At 37.0% G+C, this 17,827-nt stretch overlaps 1 protein-coding gene across 1 annotated transcript in view; it reads left to right on the forward strand.

The window, feature by feature from the left end:
* The window catches only part of MYO16 (myosin XVI), a gene marked incomplete at its 5' end in the record, with an annotated part of 141,922 nt that overhangs the window by 60,255 nt on the left and 63,840 nt on the right, over window positions 1–17,827 (forward strand). The window contains 4 exons of the mRNA XM_009585881.1: window positions 1,851–1,968; window positions 2,728–2,799; window positions 3,400–3,541; window positions 12,091–12,163. Coding sequence (XP_009584176.1) covers window positions 1,851–1,968; window positions 2,728–2,799; window positions 3,400–3,541; window positions 12,091–12,163 — 405 coding nt within the window. The remainder of the gene's footprint in view (window positions 1–1,850; window positions 1,969–2,727; window positions 2,800–3,399; window positions 3,542–12,090; window positions 12,164–17,827) is intronic.

Consider the following 17,827-nt stretch of genomic DNA (forward strand, 5'->3'; position numbering starts at 1 on the left):
TCTCACCCCGGGAGCTTTCCTACTTGTGCCCTCCCGATTCTCGCCCCCACCCCGCCGGAGGGGGGGTGAGCGAGCGGCTGCGTGGGGTTAAACCACGACAAGTAGATTATCTTTTTGAAGAACTACATAAACATTCCCTAGCAGTCTTTAACGGTAACTTGAAAAGTATGTTAATGTTTATTAAAAAATTGTTTTAAAGTTGAGGGAACACGCATCTTCGAGCACAGTGAGAAAGAGTTTGAGAATCTGGAACGTGAACTAAACCCGAGGCCCGACCAAAATCACCAGAATAAACAGCGATTCCAGCCTGCCACAATCCAGTGCTGTACAGTCATCCCCAAACCAGTTCTGAACAAGTTAACAAACAAGCAAGAAGTATGCTGCACTAGAGTGCCATTCCATCTTGCCTAAGAGCAAGAAGATACCCTTCCCAAGAAGCAGGGTATAGCACCCTAGCTTGAATGCCATATTAGCATGACAGGTCTTGTATTGTAAGAGCTATCTTGTTCAGACTTTGCCTGCATATATTGCTTTTTTTAGTCTTCAGCTTTGGTACTATGTAATAGAAAAATATACTGTTGCCCTATTTACTCTATCTCATACAGTAAGAGATTGAAGTTCTTGTCTTAAAATGTACTTTCAGAGAATCAAACTTGCATAAACAGCATCAGAGGTGCTGTAGTCTGTATCCCAGAAAGAACGTAAGCTTTTTTTCATGTCCTCTGATGAAGGGCACGTTTATTAGAGAAAGGAACAAGAAGAAGAAGAAAAGCTTTTTTTTTTTGACCTGTTGCTTTTGAAAACTGATGAAAAGTCATCCAAGCTTGGTTTCAGTGTGTTCTGAATTAATTGCAGTCACCTGAGGATAAAGGGGATGTATTGGCTAAGTATTTCATTTGTAGTGTATTTTTTAATCTTATTCTGCAAATTCCAGTAAGTGAGACTTCCCACTGTCACTTCTAGTGTTTCAGTAGAATCAGGTTCCAAATATTATTTTTCAAAAATATTTCAAGAATTATCAGTTAACTTTGCTGTGCATAATGCCATGTAATGCTATAGTGGATATCAGGTTTCCTGTGTTATAATTTTAAAGGAGCACCATTGTTTTATAACTGACCTTCAAAAACATCCAAAAACACACGATGTTTTCCATGCATTAGCATTTTTGGTTCATATTTCATGGATTATTTTTTTGCTTGAATTTAAAAACATTAAAAAAAAACCAAACAAGAAAATTAGTTCTCTTCTTGCTGTGGTAAAAATGAGGCCAGGAAAAATCTAGCCCTAAGGGTAACTGCTCCACAGCCTTAGAGGCATCAGAACACAGCATGGGGGCAAAGTGTGTGGGTAAGGAAGGTTGCTTTTGTTTCTTTTAGACCTTAACTACAGCTTTTACTACCAGGAACCTGTTATAATTTAGAGCTAGACACTTTGTTAGTGAATGAGTTGGCTGAGGAAAAAACAAACCTTGCTATTCCCAATACAGAATTTGTCTTGATGGAAATTCTCTATGGAGAATATATGTTTATTTCTTGCAGAAATAATGCATCCATTAAAGATATTTCAGTATTTTTTATCACATTCTGAAAAACTTTCTTAACTCAGTAGTTAATGTGATTTACATTAAAACAAAACAAAAAAAAGGTAATATTGTTGGTTTATGTCCTAGATAAGTTCCAGTTTGATTTCTAAATCCAAATTTCCCGTTAATAGTTCACACATGAGTACATTTTAACTTAGTAAATGCCAATGATACAAACTAATAGAATTTGTATTTTTATAAAGCATTGCCTTTCACTGGTGCGCCCAACAGATGTCTTTATCTTTAATTCTGCATAAAATATGTGCAGGAGGTGGAGAACCTGTTTGTAATTCTCTCAGCAATTCTACATCTTGGAGACATTCACTTTACGGCTCTGACAGACGCTGAGACAGCATTCGTGTCAGACCTGCAGCTACTGGAACAAGGTCAGTAGGACGTGACCTTGGAGCGTCGCGATGAGGGCACTTGCGCTGATCCACCAACAGATGGAAACACAGTTCCAGGGAGACAAAAAAAATGACTTCTGAAAATTCATAAGTTGCTGTGGGAAGACAGTATCCAATTGATTTGGATGTTTTATAAACTACAGATTTTTACGGGACAAAAGAAAATACTAGTATTGCAAATTATCTAATTCAATGTCATATTTAATGCTACCATTTGCCAAAAGAAATTGTACGGTGCACTTTGGGCAGTCTTCTTTTAAAATGCTCTGTGCTGCTTGTCAACAGCTGAACAATTTGCATTGAACTGAATTCCTTACATTCAAAATCTATGTCTTAAAAGGGTCTCTTGTTTTCATGCTTTGAAGTTTACCCTCTTGGTCACTAACAAATCTCTTCAAAGTGGCTTATAGCTACAGAATGTCAATAAGTAGCATACCTTAACTCTAATACGAGAGAAAGTCTGCCAAGCCCTGGGGAAAGTCCTAAGTAATCTTTAAAGAGGAAAGCAAGCTGTAATGTAATATACAGATACGTTCAAACTTCACAAAGTGCTGATTATAGTAATCCGATTTTGTATGTTCATTAATTTTGATTACTCCTGTGACAGCACTCTTTTCTGGAATGTGTGGGTTCTTTCACTATTAAAAAATAGCATCTACATAAGAAAATCTGTTATAAAAAATAAAATATGCAGTAGAGCACAAATCAGGCTTTCTTTAAATTCTCTTTTTATTTCAGTGGCAGGGATGCTGCAGGTTTCACCAGATGAGCTTGCTTCAGCCTTAACAACTGATGTTCAGTATTTTAAAGGTAATTTTTTCCAAGCTTACATTCTCATAGATCAGACCTGGTGGCATTTTCATTTGAGAATTTTAAAAGGAGATAATTTTTGTTTCTTATTTCTTGAATGGTCTTGTATATTTTCTCTCTGAGGAATATGTAGGATTATCTGCCATGCAATAAGTCAGGCTGGGCCACTTAATTAGAAATGTCTTTGTAATATGGAGCAACGCAGTTTCTCAGTCTGATTCAGATGCTGATTACTCTTGCAAAAGTGTGTCAAGATAACAAATTAGGTATTAATACTAAGAACTAAAGTCAACAGGAGTGTTCTGAAAAAAAAATTTTTTTGAAAAAGTTATTTTCAGTAAAATGCTAGTTCTGTGTGGTACACATACCCTTTTCTATTGAAAAAAGTACAAAGGTACATGTTTCCAAACTGAAGATCTTGTGAGTGTTGACAGTCTTCTCATCTTTCACTGAAGGCTTCAGAAAAAAACTAACATATGTTATGTTAGTATATGTTTGGCAAAGGAGAAATAAAAAGGGTGGAAGGACTTATGTAACTGAAATTACTTAAGGCGAGCTTTACAGCATGCTTTCATCTCCATTTTCTGCTTTCTCTCTTAGGAGACATGATTGTACGGAGGCATACTATAGAGATTGCAGAATTTTACCGGGATCTCTTGGCAAAATCTCTATATGGTCGTTTATTCAGCTTTTTAGTCAACACAATCAACTGCTACCTTCAAAATCAAGATGAGACTGGCAGGTAGGAGTGCCATTACAAACTATTAGGTGTGCCATTATCTGTTCAAATCCAGATCCATAAAAGAAACATAATTCCATCATTTAAAGCATTTTATGATGGCATGACAGTGATGCTTGGATTTTCAAATCACTGGCCATTCCTTCAAAATGTTTCCTCGGTAACATATTTGTTGGTTTAATTGCTTGTGTAGGGAGACATGGTACTTTATGCAGTAATCTAGATTGGTGGTTAGAATTAGTAGCGTTTTAAGAGTTGACGATACAGAATGAGCTAAGTCTTTCAAAAAGCAAAAAGCTGCTTGGTGGTTTTTTAGTGCAGAATATTCTTGTTCTTTCTCCCCAAAACTATGACCTTAGCACAAGGTATTAAAAAACAATTGTTCAAAGGCCTTCCAATGAATGTTTAAACTTCACTAAATTAAATGTTCTAAGAATGTTCTGGATGTCTCTAGGTTATCATCTGCTAAATTCAATGCTGTTGCTGTCCAGTGTGGCTTCTTAGAAAAAATGAATGCTAATTAATGTGTGTCAGTGGAGCAATCAAGAAACAAACTAAAAAAAACAAACAAAAAAAGAAGTCTTAGTAGAATCGAAGTAGCAAACTAAGACAGTAGACCTAATTAGATGATGGCATGCATGTGACTTGCTTAACCAAGGTTCAACATCTCACATGCTCAGATGAGCTTTCTTACGAACACGAAGTACAAGATGTCTTGGCATTATTGGTAAATGGAAATACACAAAAGGTAGATGTGGAACTTCCAAAAAAGAATAAGTATTTTTTCCTTATATCATATCTGCATTGGCTTCATAGGACAAATATTTATCAAGTGTCATCTTTTAGAGTTAAGAGTTTGAAGACTTCACAATCTTTTTGTTATTCCTATCCTATTTGTAGATCAATTAGTAATAGATCACATTTCTCTTCTATATGCTTAGCTGACAGAAAAAGCTGCCATGTCTAAGTAACTCAGACCTTTCTGTGCATAAAAGCTATATATACCACCAGAGTGCCTAGCTTTCTGCTGGAGGCAAAGGAAGGTTTGCCAGTAGCACGGAATGGTTTTACTTGTCTGTTTCTGATTGTACAGCCCCTTACAACTGCAGGCACCTGGACAACCAAGCTAGAGCAACTCTCCAATCCATGTCCTAATTTGAAATACTGTGTTTATAACAAGGAAGGACAGTGGCATGTGGTCACATTCGATTCTTCCCCATTCATTCCTGGGACTTATGGAACATGGGCTTAGCTCAGTGCATGTCTGTGACAGACAACAATCCAGCTCAGGCATTCCTAATTACAGTGAGCTCATTTGTAATGGTCGTTGAGGAAGAAATCTAGAATCGGCATATTAAAAATCTATTTAAATTATTTGAAATAATTTTTCGATGTGTAATTTTGCAATTTTGAAATGTGATATCTCACAATCTTTCAGAATAGGGTGTTGTGTATCTCTCTTGTTCAGTAATGTAAACCTATAATTTCCAGGTATCATAGGATCTTCAAATAATGAAAGTCAAAGCTGTTTGTATATTGTTACCTTGTAGTCTCCTTTTAGTGCAATCATATGTGCCTGAGGTGACTTCTACCTTGTGGAAATACTTCTCAGTGAAACTATTTCTACCCGTGTGGTAGCTTGAAGACTATGTGATGTTGTAAGTCCTAGCTAAAACAGGACAGCTGTTTGATGTTGTCAGGAATGAGGAATTTGCAGTAGTTTTATATTATACCTATGCTTGAAAAAGGGGAGTTCTTCATTTAGGCTGGCTAAAGGAAGCTAACCAGCTCAGAATATATTGGCAGTGCTGACAAGACATATTAAATTTTAGCAGGCCAAATTCAGCCTCAGGTGCCTTTCCAAACTTGAAGCTAAATAGCTTATTTTAAGTGAAAATGAAGTTGACTGTCCTTCATTGATATTTCAACCTCACTTGAGTTAGCCAGTTTAAGATTAGAAAATACCCTCCCCACCCCCGGCTTTTTTTTGGTCCAACCTAATCATATTGTATAACCTGTAGTAGTAAATCAAGGCATAGCACAGCTTAAGATGCAAGTTGGATTAATGCAAGTCATTGCACGAATCTGTGATTTGTGGTTCAGATTTACTTCACATACATCTGAGCAATTCTATCAATTAGCAGCATTATACCTCCAGTTTGGTGCAATTTTAATAAGCCTCTGCTTAAAGATCCACCAAAGACATTAACTAATGTGGCTAAATAAAGCTGATACATTTCAGGCCACACTTCATTCTCCAGTCAGAAACTTACACAGTTACTACTTATCAAATGGGATGAAGCTTTCATCAGAAACCTGAAATAAGTTTTCTAACTCAGTTCTCTTGTTTTGTTGTGAGGTAGCTTAACTGTACTTCCATCCCACTTCAGTGAGAATTTATGAAGCAATAAAATGAGATTTATTGGCTTAGTAACTGTAAGAGAAACATTTGATCTTGACATTTTTGAGGAAACTAGTTACCTGGGTTTAACTTTTATGGTGAAGCTACTCGATTTTGGTCATTAATATTGATTTATATGTACTATGAAATAGCTTGTTGCTGGTTTCAGGCAAAGGTAAAAGTGATGATTGCCATTAGATCTAAGGGAAGGGGAGACAATTCTATGAAAAGCTGCAAAGACCAAGCTCTAGAGGTATTAAGTATGGAGGATAAAAGTGTTGCCAGAATCCAGCAAACTCATTACTTTATAATACTATCCAATAAATGTAAAGCAAGAGTTTTATTGACAGTGTTAAGTGAGATAATACACCTTCAGAAATGTTGTTCTCTTTCATAAAAAGTTACTTATGATTTTGTCTAGTTAGAACTAAATTATAACCATGGATGCTAGTTTGGACTGGTTGCAAGGTACCTTTGAGGTTTATTACTTTATTCATCTTGATACTGTTTCAAAGAAATTCGTTGGGGAGAAACTGTTTTTCTGTAATTGGCCTCTAGAATGGGATTAGAGGAAAGCTATTAAAATTTCTCACAGGTGCTTATAATTATTTTTTAAAAGTGATTGATATTTATATTCACCAATCTGTATAATGATTTCTACTGATTTTATTCTTGTAAAAATTGTCTAGATGAACTTCTTCCCAAAACTCTTAACTCATCAAAGTTTACTACTGTTTTACTTCCATTCAAATAAGTATGCTGATTTTCAGTTTTGTAGCTAAAAGAGACTAGAGCATTCCTGGTTGCCCAAATGTGGCATTTCAAGGTACTTGATTGCACGTTGGCAAAGTTGGATCTAGTGATCCAAATATTAGTAATAAAATGTCTTAAGATAATGTTTTAAGAACTCCTGACTCATTCTGCAACAGGACTTTACATTTATGGGAATTTAAGAGTGTCTGTGAACTCTTGTGAAACATTGTTTTTCTTTTCTGATGAAAAACAAGCTAATTAGGTATATATGCTTGAGAAAATCTTGATACTGTCTTCCCTGCCTGCTAGTAGGTAGAAGGCACGATTAGCTAGTTAGCACAGAGTTCCTCTCTTACGTGGCCTGAAGATGGGGCTAATGCCAATATGCCTACTGTATTACAGACAAGCAAAGAAAGCTAGCATTCAGTTATACCTTCTGTCTGTATCACCAAATAGAGCATATAGAATATTTCTAAGAAGGTATTTTCTGAAAGCTTGTGTATTCTGACTGTGTAATCTTATTCCCAGTGAAATTCAAATATTGCCAGAGAGTAGCGGTGGCAACACTTATTTGGGCAAAGGAAAGATCTCAGGAGTCTCATTTACAAACTTCTTACTACACATTATCTGATTTATAGAATGGGATATTCTGAAATAGAAATCTTCCCAGCTTAAGAAAAAAATCAGAGCATAAACTAAAATGTTTATTTATCTATTATTGAACCCAGTAGAAGGGTGCTGGGAATGCAGGAAGGACAGAAAGGGAGTTCCTGTTCAGAACATGAACCCACAGCATAAACAGAATTGTCTCTATGTGTGAAGGTAGGGAAATCTTTAAAACACACAAACAATACAAAGCATCTAATACAATATGGTGCATAATATCATATTTTGAGATCTGCTTCAGACAGGATCATTTCCAGTGTTTCATTAAACAAGACAACACCATTTTTTAAAGCATAGGACAAATTTTGCTTTAAAGAACTGGGGAAGAGTATGTGCTACTGATGAGAGGGCTATAGCTCTTGAATCTATTAGCAAAAATATTTCTCCCTTCCTGCCATACCTGTCATGTCACTCAAAGAAATGTTTGTCAGATAAGGAGCCAATGTTTCTTTCCGCTCTGTCCAACCGCTGTCTCTACCTGTACCACTCACACCTGGGTAAGGTAATATTAAAAGAAAAATGACAGTTGTTGAGTAAGATAACTGAGAGATGTGGCAATGATGCCAAGTCTCAGCAAAAATTTCATAATTTAAAAAAAATCTCAGAAAAATCTATCTTAAAAGTCTCAGAAACTAGTTTGTTTTACTAATTGTTTGAGATGAAGAACATATCCAACTGGGAGTATTCAGCTTGTTCCCTTCAAGAACCATATTTATGACAATGGGTATAATCTGTCCCCCTGGGAGAACTGAGGGAGTCTTAAGTAGGATTCTGAGGGTCCTCATTTGAAGGATAGATTATATACTTCATCTAATCCTAGAAATATTTCCTCATTAATCAGTATCACTTCTAGTTTATCCAGATCAGACATAAGCCTACTGGCTTCCTTCCTGGTTACTGGCAGAAGTTGGAGGAAAAGCAAGAAACGTTATATCTGGGGCAGATGAAAAGGCACATTAGATCATCCTGCCTCAACAGATTCACCTCACTGCTTTATGTAGGTAGATTACAAAAAATTACAATGGGAATGAACCCTATGGATTTCGGAGCTGAAAACCATCTGGGATGAAAAAAGAGTGATTAAATAACCTCCTGTAGGTTTGTCTGAAGCATTGGGTCAGAAGTATTGTAAAGGGAATTCTGTTCACCTTGCCAGGAATGGCAAACAGGTCAAGAGCATCTCTTGATGAATGGCAAGATGTCTGCCAAGACAGTAGATCATCAGACAGGATGTCTGGTGTATGTGTATTGTTTTTAGGAGTTGCCAAGAATTTTTATGTAGTTTCTTTATAATGCAGTTAAGTGTACAAGATCAAAAGGTATTTCTAGTCTATAAGGACATCTTTACAGATACTTCATTCTGAGGAAAAAGGCAAAACTGGAGACATTGTAAAATATTGTCAGTCGAAATGCTGTTTTGTAAATCATAAAAAACAAATGAGTTATGGTTAACATCCATGCCTGTTTTTAACTATTCACAACTATGTACTGGTCTAAGAGAGAAAAACATTCTTCAAACATTGGCCAATTGCTATTTTTCTAATTTCTATGCTAGGAAATATCGTCAAACTTGAAATCAAAGTCTCAGTCCTCACTAAAACTATAGCTGTTTTCTTTATACATAGTAAATATTGAATATCTGAAACATAATAAGGAAAAGTGTCAGTGATGTTTAGTAACTATAAAAGAATAAAGTAAAATAAGGGGATTTTTCAGAACAAAAAGTGCTCTTTTCTAATATTTGTTCTTTTAGACACTGGTGACATGCCCTTTCATTTGTAAACATGGGATCATTCATGCTTTATTTTGCCTTGGGAATCTGCTATGATTAATTTAAGGAAAGTAATTTTGCTGGAATTAATATGATTGACAGCTAGCCAAGAAAAACATATATGGACCCTCTCTCTGAGAAGAAAAGTGGTATAAAACAGAGGAAGACAAGAAGAAAGAAAAAAACAAAGCAAAGTAATTTGTAGCCACATATAAAACAACACTTTTAATTTTGATTTTGTGCTGTCTCTTGCTATTTAATTTTCAAAATCTGGGCAATAATTTAATACAGAAAATTACTATCATGGTTGGTGAGATTTTGCAAATAAATGTCACAAAGTAGTAATAAAATGTCGCTATTGTAGAGGATGCAGAGCCTTGTTCTGTTATACTTGCCCTGTAGGCAAGATATTAATTATGTAAAACCTCCAACTCTTTTCATGTAGTATGTGCATCTTCTAATAACACAAGGCCAAGATTATCAAGTGGAGTTCAATAAAAAAATTGGGATGACATGTTTTCCTGTCAACAAATGCTTCTCCAGCAAATCAAGATATTTCTTGGAAATATCACAGTTTTGATAAGGAATGTTATTTGAGGTAGACGATAGGCTGGCTGCTAAGGCTTTTACCTGGAGTTTTAGAAACTAGGGCCAGGTTCCTGTTTTGCCTGATTTATAATAATTCATTAAGTCAGTTTGTTTAGATCTTTTCCGTATGCAAATGTTTATATATTCCTTGAGAAAAAGTAAGAGAGACTAATTTGACAAAATAACAGTCGTGGCACTCAACTGGGATGTAAACAATCCAGCCTCAAATCTATTCATTGAATCAGACAGAGAAGGGATAAGCTATTCCATCCGTGTTAAGTAGCTCTTAATAATTGTGAAATATAATGCAATATTTCAGCTGTTGTGCAATATTACATAGCAGTTCATGTTTTTCCTTCCTATAAGGAAAGCTATAGATAAATGAAAAAATAATAAAATAAGAGTGAAAACTTGTTAAGTATTCTGAAATTCCAAACCACTTTTTTTCCAAAACTTATTTAAATAACATAATAATTCTGGCTTTTCAATATTAGTCTGAGGTAGTTTGTTTCCAAAATGTCTGATTCTTCTTTATAGAAATGGACTGGTTTTGTTGAAAACACATTGTGACAAGGAATGTACACCCATCTCTAATCAGGAACACTTGAGAATGAGGCTTACATTTTAAAACACAATTTAAATTGCACTCATTGCTAGAGATGGAGGTAGTGATATATCTTTATGCTTCTTGTTGTAGAAATTCCCTTGGAGGCTAATCGACCTCACGATAACCTCTCCTGCCCGACAAAGTCATTCTAGACTAGATTTATTATGCAATTCTCTATGTCTGACATTTATGCACATAGCCAGTCTTGTGACGATCAGTAGTGCATTGAACTAGTATGCCTTAAAAATGAAGACAAACTTCTTGGGTATGATTTCTGAAGGCGACTCTGCTTGTCCCTGCGGATTGTTTTTCCTAGCTTGTTTTGTAGTACTCAATTTTTTTATGATTTTACTTTTTTTGTTTGTTATATGGGAATTTATTTTCAGGGCTGGATCTTTGCCTAATTAAATGGTATTGTTTACAATGACTGAAATAGAACTATACTGAAGTACTTCAACAGTGGATCACCTTTTTCTCCTTTACGTCTATATCCTGATATACACATAGATTTAGACATAGAGGAAACATAGAGCATGGAGGAAAAATGTCGAAAGAAAAGTAGATTTCAGAAACAGCAAGCTGCAATATTATTTGTATACATATAACCCCATACATTCACAAATTATGTTGGCAAAGAGAAAGAAAAACTCATCTGCTTTAGAAAATGTCCATCTCCTTTCTCAGGAAGCTGAATGATTTTTCCTTTGCTGATTTTTCCTATTCCAGAGAGCCATTGGCTATAGTGCAAAGCCTTTCATCCTGCCGGCAGATCATTTCACTGTGGAGAAAGTCCCACTGCATTCACATAGGCAAACTGCAACAAATTTTTTACTGTAGCCCTCTTTTTATGTTCTCTGTCCAATGATACAGTGAAGAAAATAAAGAAAAAGCCCAGCCTCAGTGAGCCCAGCCCTTTCACATAAAGTTCTCAAATCCTTCCAAAGCAGGCAATAGGATATCCCAAAACATTAATTTTGCTCCCCGTAGTGAACTTAGTTTCTTCTCCAGGTCAGGTTTACCATGAGTTACTCCCAAGTAAGTACAGAATGATAACACCTCTGTCCCTTTCCCATTTCTCCTGTCCAAATCCTAGGTGACTGCCCTGCCTTAATCCTTCCACTGGGCTGAAATAAAAGCCCTTCCCTGAATGCAAGCAGTGGCACATGACAAATTAGATGCACTGCCAGCAATTATTCTTTTATATATACAGAGAAGAAGCATCTGTCGTCTTCATGCCCAAATCCTGACTGTTCTTTCCCCTGAGAGATGTAACCTTCTGTGCAGCCTGAGCTCGCAGCCTCTACTTGATACTGGCACAGGGAGGACTTTGGCTTAACAGGTTTCCCTTGAAGTACATTTAGTAGGAGCACTTCTGGCTGTTGAAGAAATATAAACTGGAAGGGGTAACTGAGTGGAACTAGGCAATTTTGAAACTTCCCCTAAATTGCTATCCCTCATCTGTGTGAATAGATACCTACACCTTTAGAAACTGGACTTTAAAGAAGCTAGGATTTTTCCCTTCTCTTACAAATTTAGTTTATAAAGTGGCTTCTAAAACAATCTTGAACCCTGCTTTTTTAGTTATGTTTGATATAATAGGTTGGTGGGTAGAGTTTTGATTCTGTTGTATACGTGGTCTGCTTTCATACCGTGTTTTTGAAATACAGCCTGCTTTCATCCTAGAACAGAAATACTTTTGTCAGAAACAACAGATATATTATTCACTTGCTTGAATCCTTATTATTGGCAATACCTTTTTTTCCCAGTGACCAGGTATTTGAAATTGGAGTACTGGATATTTTTGGATTTGAAGAGTTTCAAAAGAATACTTTTGAACAGGTAAGTGGCTATGTTTTGGTAAATTTACTGTAACTGTTAATGTTAATTCCTCTATTAAGGTTTTGGGTTTTAGCCAAAACAAGTGTTTTGATCAGAATATAAACATACATGGAGGAGAAAATTTGCTCTTAAAATATTTTTTTCCCATTCTGCCTATATGTGTGTGAATGAAAACCCGGGCTTTGCACAGTTATTCATCATTTTAAAAGAATCTGGTAAACATCTACCTTAATGATTTGGAAGAGGGGTAGTATCAGCACTGAAAGACAATCTGAGGAAAATAACTTAGTGTTGTCTGTTTTCATGGTTGTGGAAGTGATACTTCAACTAGGTCAGTGAGTAGGAGGACAATACACTGGATTGGAAGAAAGATCAAAAGGTCTTCAGATGCCTTGGAGAAAAAATAGAATGAAAATGCTACATTATGCTAAGTGCCATTACTGGCAGATTCACCTCTGTGTGACTTTACAACATGTGAGTTTTTAAAAAATCGAATTACATCCATGGAAAATAAATTAAACTTTAGCTTACTGAATGGCTAAAAATCCATTTAAATATCAAACATTTTTTGAAAATTATGGAACTTCTTGCCCACCTTCAACATTAGTCTCTGAACACCAAATCTCTTGTGAATTACGTATTTCAGAAAGCATTAGCAACTCTACACAACACGCTGAAAGAGATGTCGAAGTTATTGTTCAGTTGTTCATTCATTCTGTAATGCAGCAGAAGAAAATCAAAGCATAGAATAGAAAATCAAAGCATAGAAAAGAATAGAGATGGCATCAGCAACAACAAAGGACCTGTTATTGTTTGAAATCAGAATTTGCCCCTTCATCCCAGTCAATCCATTTTTCTATAGCTCAACTTTCTCATTCTAGTGAAATAGAAGTCATAGAGCTACATTAGTTTAGTTTGTGTAGCATGTTTACACGGCTACCCAGTTTCCAAATGTTTGAAAGCACAAACAAGGTGAGCTTACCTCTACCTTCAGAAAAGCATGTAAGAATGCAATAAAACATATTCCAGTTCCCCTGTCACAAAACTTTTTGCTATTAGAGTTCTACCTAGCTTGGAAGTTTGCTGGATTAAGGACTATTGATGTGTGCCAATATTCACAGTCATTTACTCAGTGTGAATGTCTACTTTGGGGAAAAATATCAAATGAAAAATAAAAAACATTTTAACAGACTGAATATATGCAAAAAAAAGTCCATATAACCTACTGATTAATAAGGATAAAGTATTCTATACATTTTAAATGCATCTCAAAAGAGAGGGGTGCATCTTGGGACTTACTGGCTGGTTTCCTTTGACTCTGTTTTTGTCACGAAACTCATATCAGTTTGGTTTTTGTCATGAAACTCATATCAGTTCTGCAACTGACATCATGAAATACCATGAATTCCAATTTCTGGGGTAAGTCGTTTTCTGCTTAGTGACTGCAGAGGATGCTTGAAGAGAAAATATGAGACTTAAAGAAAAATGAGTTAAAAGTAATTTATTTTATGATTTCTGCATAGCAAACATGATAATTTCAAAGTCAACTTTACATTTTTATTTTATTTTTTCTAAATGAATATATTTCAAGAGACTCTTACTGTCCCTCCACCTGGACTGAATGCATTTTGTTGAGTAATATTGAGTAATACTCTGAGTCATTACCTCAGAAACTACTGAACTGGATTCCTGAAAAGATAAAATAGAGGTGAGGGAATTACAGAGTTCATTTTTATATGGAGTCTATAATGTGATTAATACAGCTGATTCCTGAAGTGATAGGTTGCAGTATCAATGAAGAGAAGCAGTTTGTATCTCCACATGGCACAATGTAATCATGCAGACATACCCAAAACAGCCTGCACTCAAAAGCTCGAGCAGTCTAGCAGTCTAGCCTAGTTCAGTATTCTGCCTGGGCTCGTTAACCCTGATGATAAACAGGCTTGTTAGCCCAGATAGGGTCCTCATGCAAAACATTGCATCATGTCTGCAAACATGCCCAGTGTCAAGGCCTGTGACTGCAGAACGTTAACATTAAATGTTACAGCCAAACAGTGGAGGAGCCATAAAAATTGCTTTTTCATCACATTTAGATTAACATATATTAAAATGGCATTACAAAAGTAATTTGAGGAAAATGAATCTTTTGTTTCAAGTGAGTGTAAGACAAGGCATTCTTTGTGATACCTGTTTGCCTGCTTTCTTGAAAAAAAAAATGACAACTGTTTTCAAGAAAGATTAAAACCTCCTGATTGCCCAAATCTGGGGACATTCCAAGCAGCTGCGTGAATCTTTCTGGTGCTTCAAATCAGGTCAGTTGATAGACAGTTTAATATCATAATTAAGAGAGCAATATGACACTAAATCATTTGTCAGTTTAAGCAATTCGTTTTAATAGACTGTTTGAAGATGGTTCAGGAAGAAAGAGCTGGATAAACCAGGTAGAATAACTTGTTCACTCCAGTGAGTGTGTTGGAATGACAAGGCATTAGAGTATTGAAATGTCAAAGGCAAACAAAGAATTGGTCTAGGAACCGTTCATGAACAATGCATAGGACAATAGATGTCAAAGAACTGAAAAGTAAGGTTAATTATGTCTACACCAAGAATTTGGTAACTACTGCAGGCAAGATGATGTGACTGACAGCTTGGAAGGAGAAAAGTTTTGTAGGCAATTACAAAGAAGAAAGCATTAGAAGTTAAAACCAGTATTAATTAACTGTTCAGTTTTCCTTGTACTTGGTGAGCATTGGTAAGCCTTCATTTTATAGAACATATGTGTGATACATTATATTTATAATAGCAAAAATAGGACATATAATTCTAAAATAACAGTAAATAAGTGTATGGATAGTGAGTGGAGTTGTGATTTTTGTATGAAATGTAAAAGCTGAAAGGCGGGGGACGGTGTTTTTAGAAGCCACAGTCTGATGGAGTCATTGCTCAATAAAGACTGAAAGCTTCTGAATTATAAGGATATAGTGAGTTACTGCTCATCAGCTGAGCTATGGTGAGTGACTACAGTACACTTTTAGCTCACCCCAATTACAATTTACAATCACTTCCTAGCAGTGATCATTAGCTTGGGAACAGCATTTTCCTAGAGCAGCTGCATACCTGCTGTGCCAGAACAGCTTTGTAAACAGCCACACTTGAACATAGTCAGAAGTGATCACAGATTTGTCTGTCCTATTCTATACAGAAATGGCCTTCATTTTGTGATCATTTCAGGAAATATGAGTACTCTACCAAAAATAGCAGTGGCAGTTTTCGATGTTAGTTTTCAATGTTTTCTTAGGTTTCCTTGTTCGAGAGGGACTATATTTATTTAAAGCTAGGTCAGATCATATTCGTGGTTCCTTCACAGCACAAGTCCAAATAGTGCAGTCAAAGAATGCTGATATTTCTTAAACCTTTATGCTGCTATCTTCTTTATACCCTTATGCTAGTGTATTCTTCGACCACAAGAGCATGCAACACAAACGGAAAGAACTCACAGCAAATGAACATAACAAGCAATAAGCAGGAGGGAAGGCTGATAAAGTTGCCTGTATCATTTTCCCCTAATTGTTTCTAAGAAAACTGTACTATAGCAGAAGAATCAGACCTTAGAGTAGCAAGAGTAGCTTTTCTTCACCCTGCAGAAAGTCAGGTCTTTCTACAGAAATGGAGGTCTGTAGTTATGGAAGCATCATAAAGAGCAATAATGCAGTTAAATAAAATGGACTCTAGTAGTCTTTTCTCTCTGATGTCTAATTCAAGTGGTAAACTGAAAAAATATTTAGCTCTCGCTAAATAATGTGTTTAGCTCTTGCATGGTATTTTGCCTCTGTAGACCTCTTAAGTTTTGCAGAAGAAAGTGTGTATATATCCTCCTACTTTTTATAGGAAATAGAAGTGATTTATCGGAATTAGGACCGCAGATCACGGAAACAGTCAAGTGTCTCTTGACTCCCATTCAACTCTACACCCATTAAAGTATGTGCGGCATTATCTGTGTGATGCAGTAGAGCGCTGGGAGAGGGATGGCACCCGTGCAGCACTGTGCAGCACATCTCTCGCGACAGGAGCCAGCTGGCTCCGAGAGCACAGAGCATTGCCTGCCCCACTCAGGGCTTCACTTCAGAGTCATTGTGGTGAAGCAGAAGAGCTTGTACAACCCAGCTGTGTTACAGGAATTTTCACCTACCTTTATTATTAGGTGTGGTAGGTTTTAACTTCTCAGTGTGTTATTTGTTTAGTTAACCCTGCTGAGACTTCATTTAATTTCGTCATGTGACCTTTCCTAGCCAAAACAGCTATAACAGAATTTTTTTTATTAAATTGCATTGCCTCCGCCATGAGACCGTTTCTAGCTATCCAAATGTAAACTCATGTTGCCTGTTTTGTAGATGGATGGATGTGAATAGACAAAAGTTGCATGACCTAACTTTTCTGCAGTCATGGCAGTCTCAGTGATAGCAGACGGGAGGTCACACACTCAAGTTTTTGCATTCAGACAGTCTGAAGAATTCCAATATTTTATTTTATGCAGAAGAAATCAACCTTCTTTGGTTTTGCCTGTCCAGAGTACAGATGGATGGTCCTGCTTGCCTCTCTACTAGCCTGTGGAAGAGGCAGCTGCTGGTGCGCACTGAGCTCTGAGACTACGTGGGGACTTGAATGCAGAACCTCCCACTGCAGCTCCCAGTGCTGGGGCGTTCCTTGTTCCCCACAGGACGAGGGACAGTGCTTTACTACCTTAATTCAGCCTTTAACAAGGAAAAATGATGTGATATTTTTAAGTCAGAGTTTTGCTAGCCTCCATAAACAGGAGGGTTTTAATATCCTTGTTGTGGAGCAGCGAGAGCCAGCTGATCCTTGGCGTGGGGGAGCTGGGCACCAGCAGTACCCCAAGGCCGGCCGTGCCCTCCCTGACAGGCACCATCCCGCAGGGCCTGAGCATGGTGGGCAGAGCCAGGGCCGGTAACGGCACCCGTCGGCAGCCCTGACACGGCAAGCAGCGAGCCGGGGCTGGGGTCCTGTCAGGAGCAGCTGGAGACGGGGCTGGAAACTGGCACTGCCATGGTGTCGCCTGGGACTGGGCCCATGGGCAGGGTGTGGGTGGGGGTCCCAGGGAAAGCCGAGCGGGGCTGTAAAAGCCTGTTCCTGCTCTCAGGGGCCTGGCGATCCTGCGGTTTAATCTCTTCCTCGACCCAGTTCCTGTGGATCTCACACTCTGCATGGCTTTTGTCATGGTGTACCCCTGTTCCCTCTCAGTCGCTTTGGTCTTTTTTCCAGTCTGCATGCATTTTTTTCAGTTTGTGCGGGACACTATTATCTGTCCAGTGTTCCAGTCAGCCACTGGAAAGCTAGTGTTACTCAGTTTTAAAGTTGGCTTATCATGTACCTGACATCAAAATGTTTATTTTTTCTTTATTCTTTTATGGTAGACATTTTGTGGCAAAAAATAAAATCATTTTTCTAAAATTGAGATTCCCAGCTAGATTCAGTTTGTGATTGATTAGTGAAGTGCTGCACAAGGACATTTATTAACTGATATCTTACTTTTCCACAGCAGCACCCTTTTTTATCCTACAGTACTTAGTTGCTGGCCAGCAGTATGAGAGAAGAAATAATTTGGAACAATTTCAGTATCTTTAATTCCAAATTCTTTCAAGGAAA

The sequence above is a fragment of the Fulmarus glacialis genome, unplaced genomic scaffold (genome assembly GCF_000690835.1).
Source record: "Fulmarus glacialis isolate BGI_N327 unplaced genomic scaffold, ASM69083v1 scaffold5389, whole genome shotgun sequence".
NCBI classification, from domain to species: Eukaryota; Metazoa; Chordata; class Aves; order Procellariiformes; family Procellariidae; genus Fulmarus; species Fulmarus glacialis.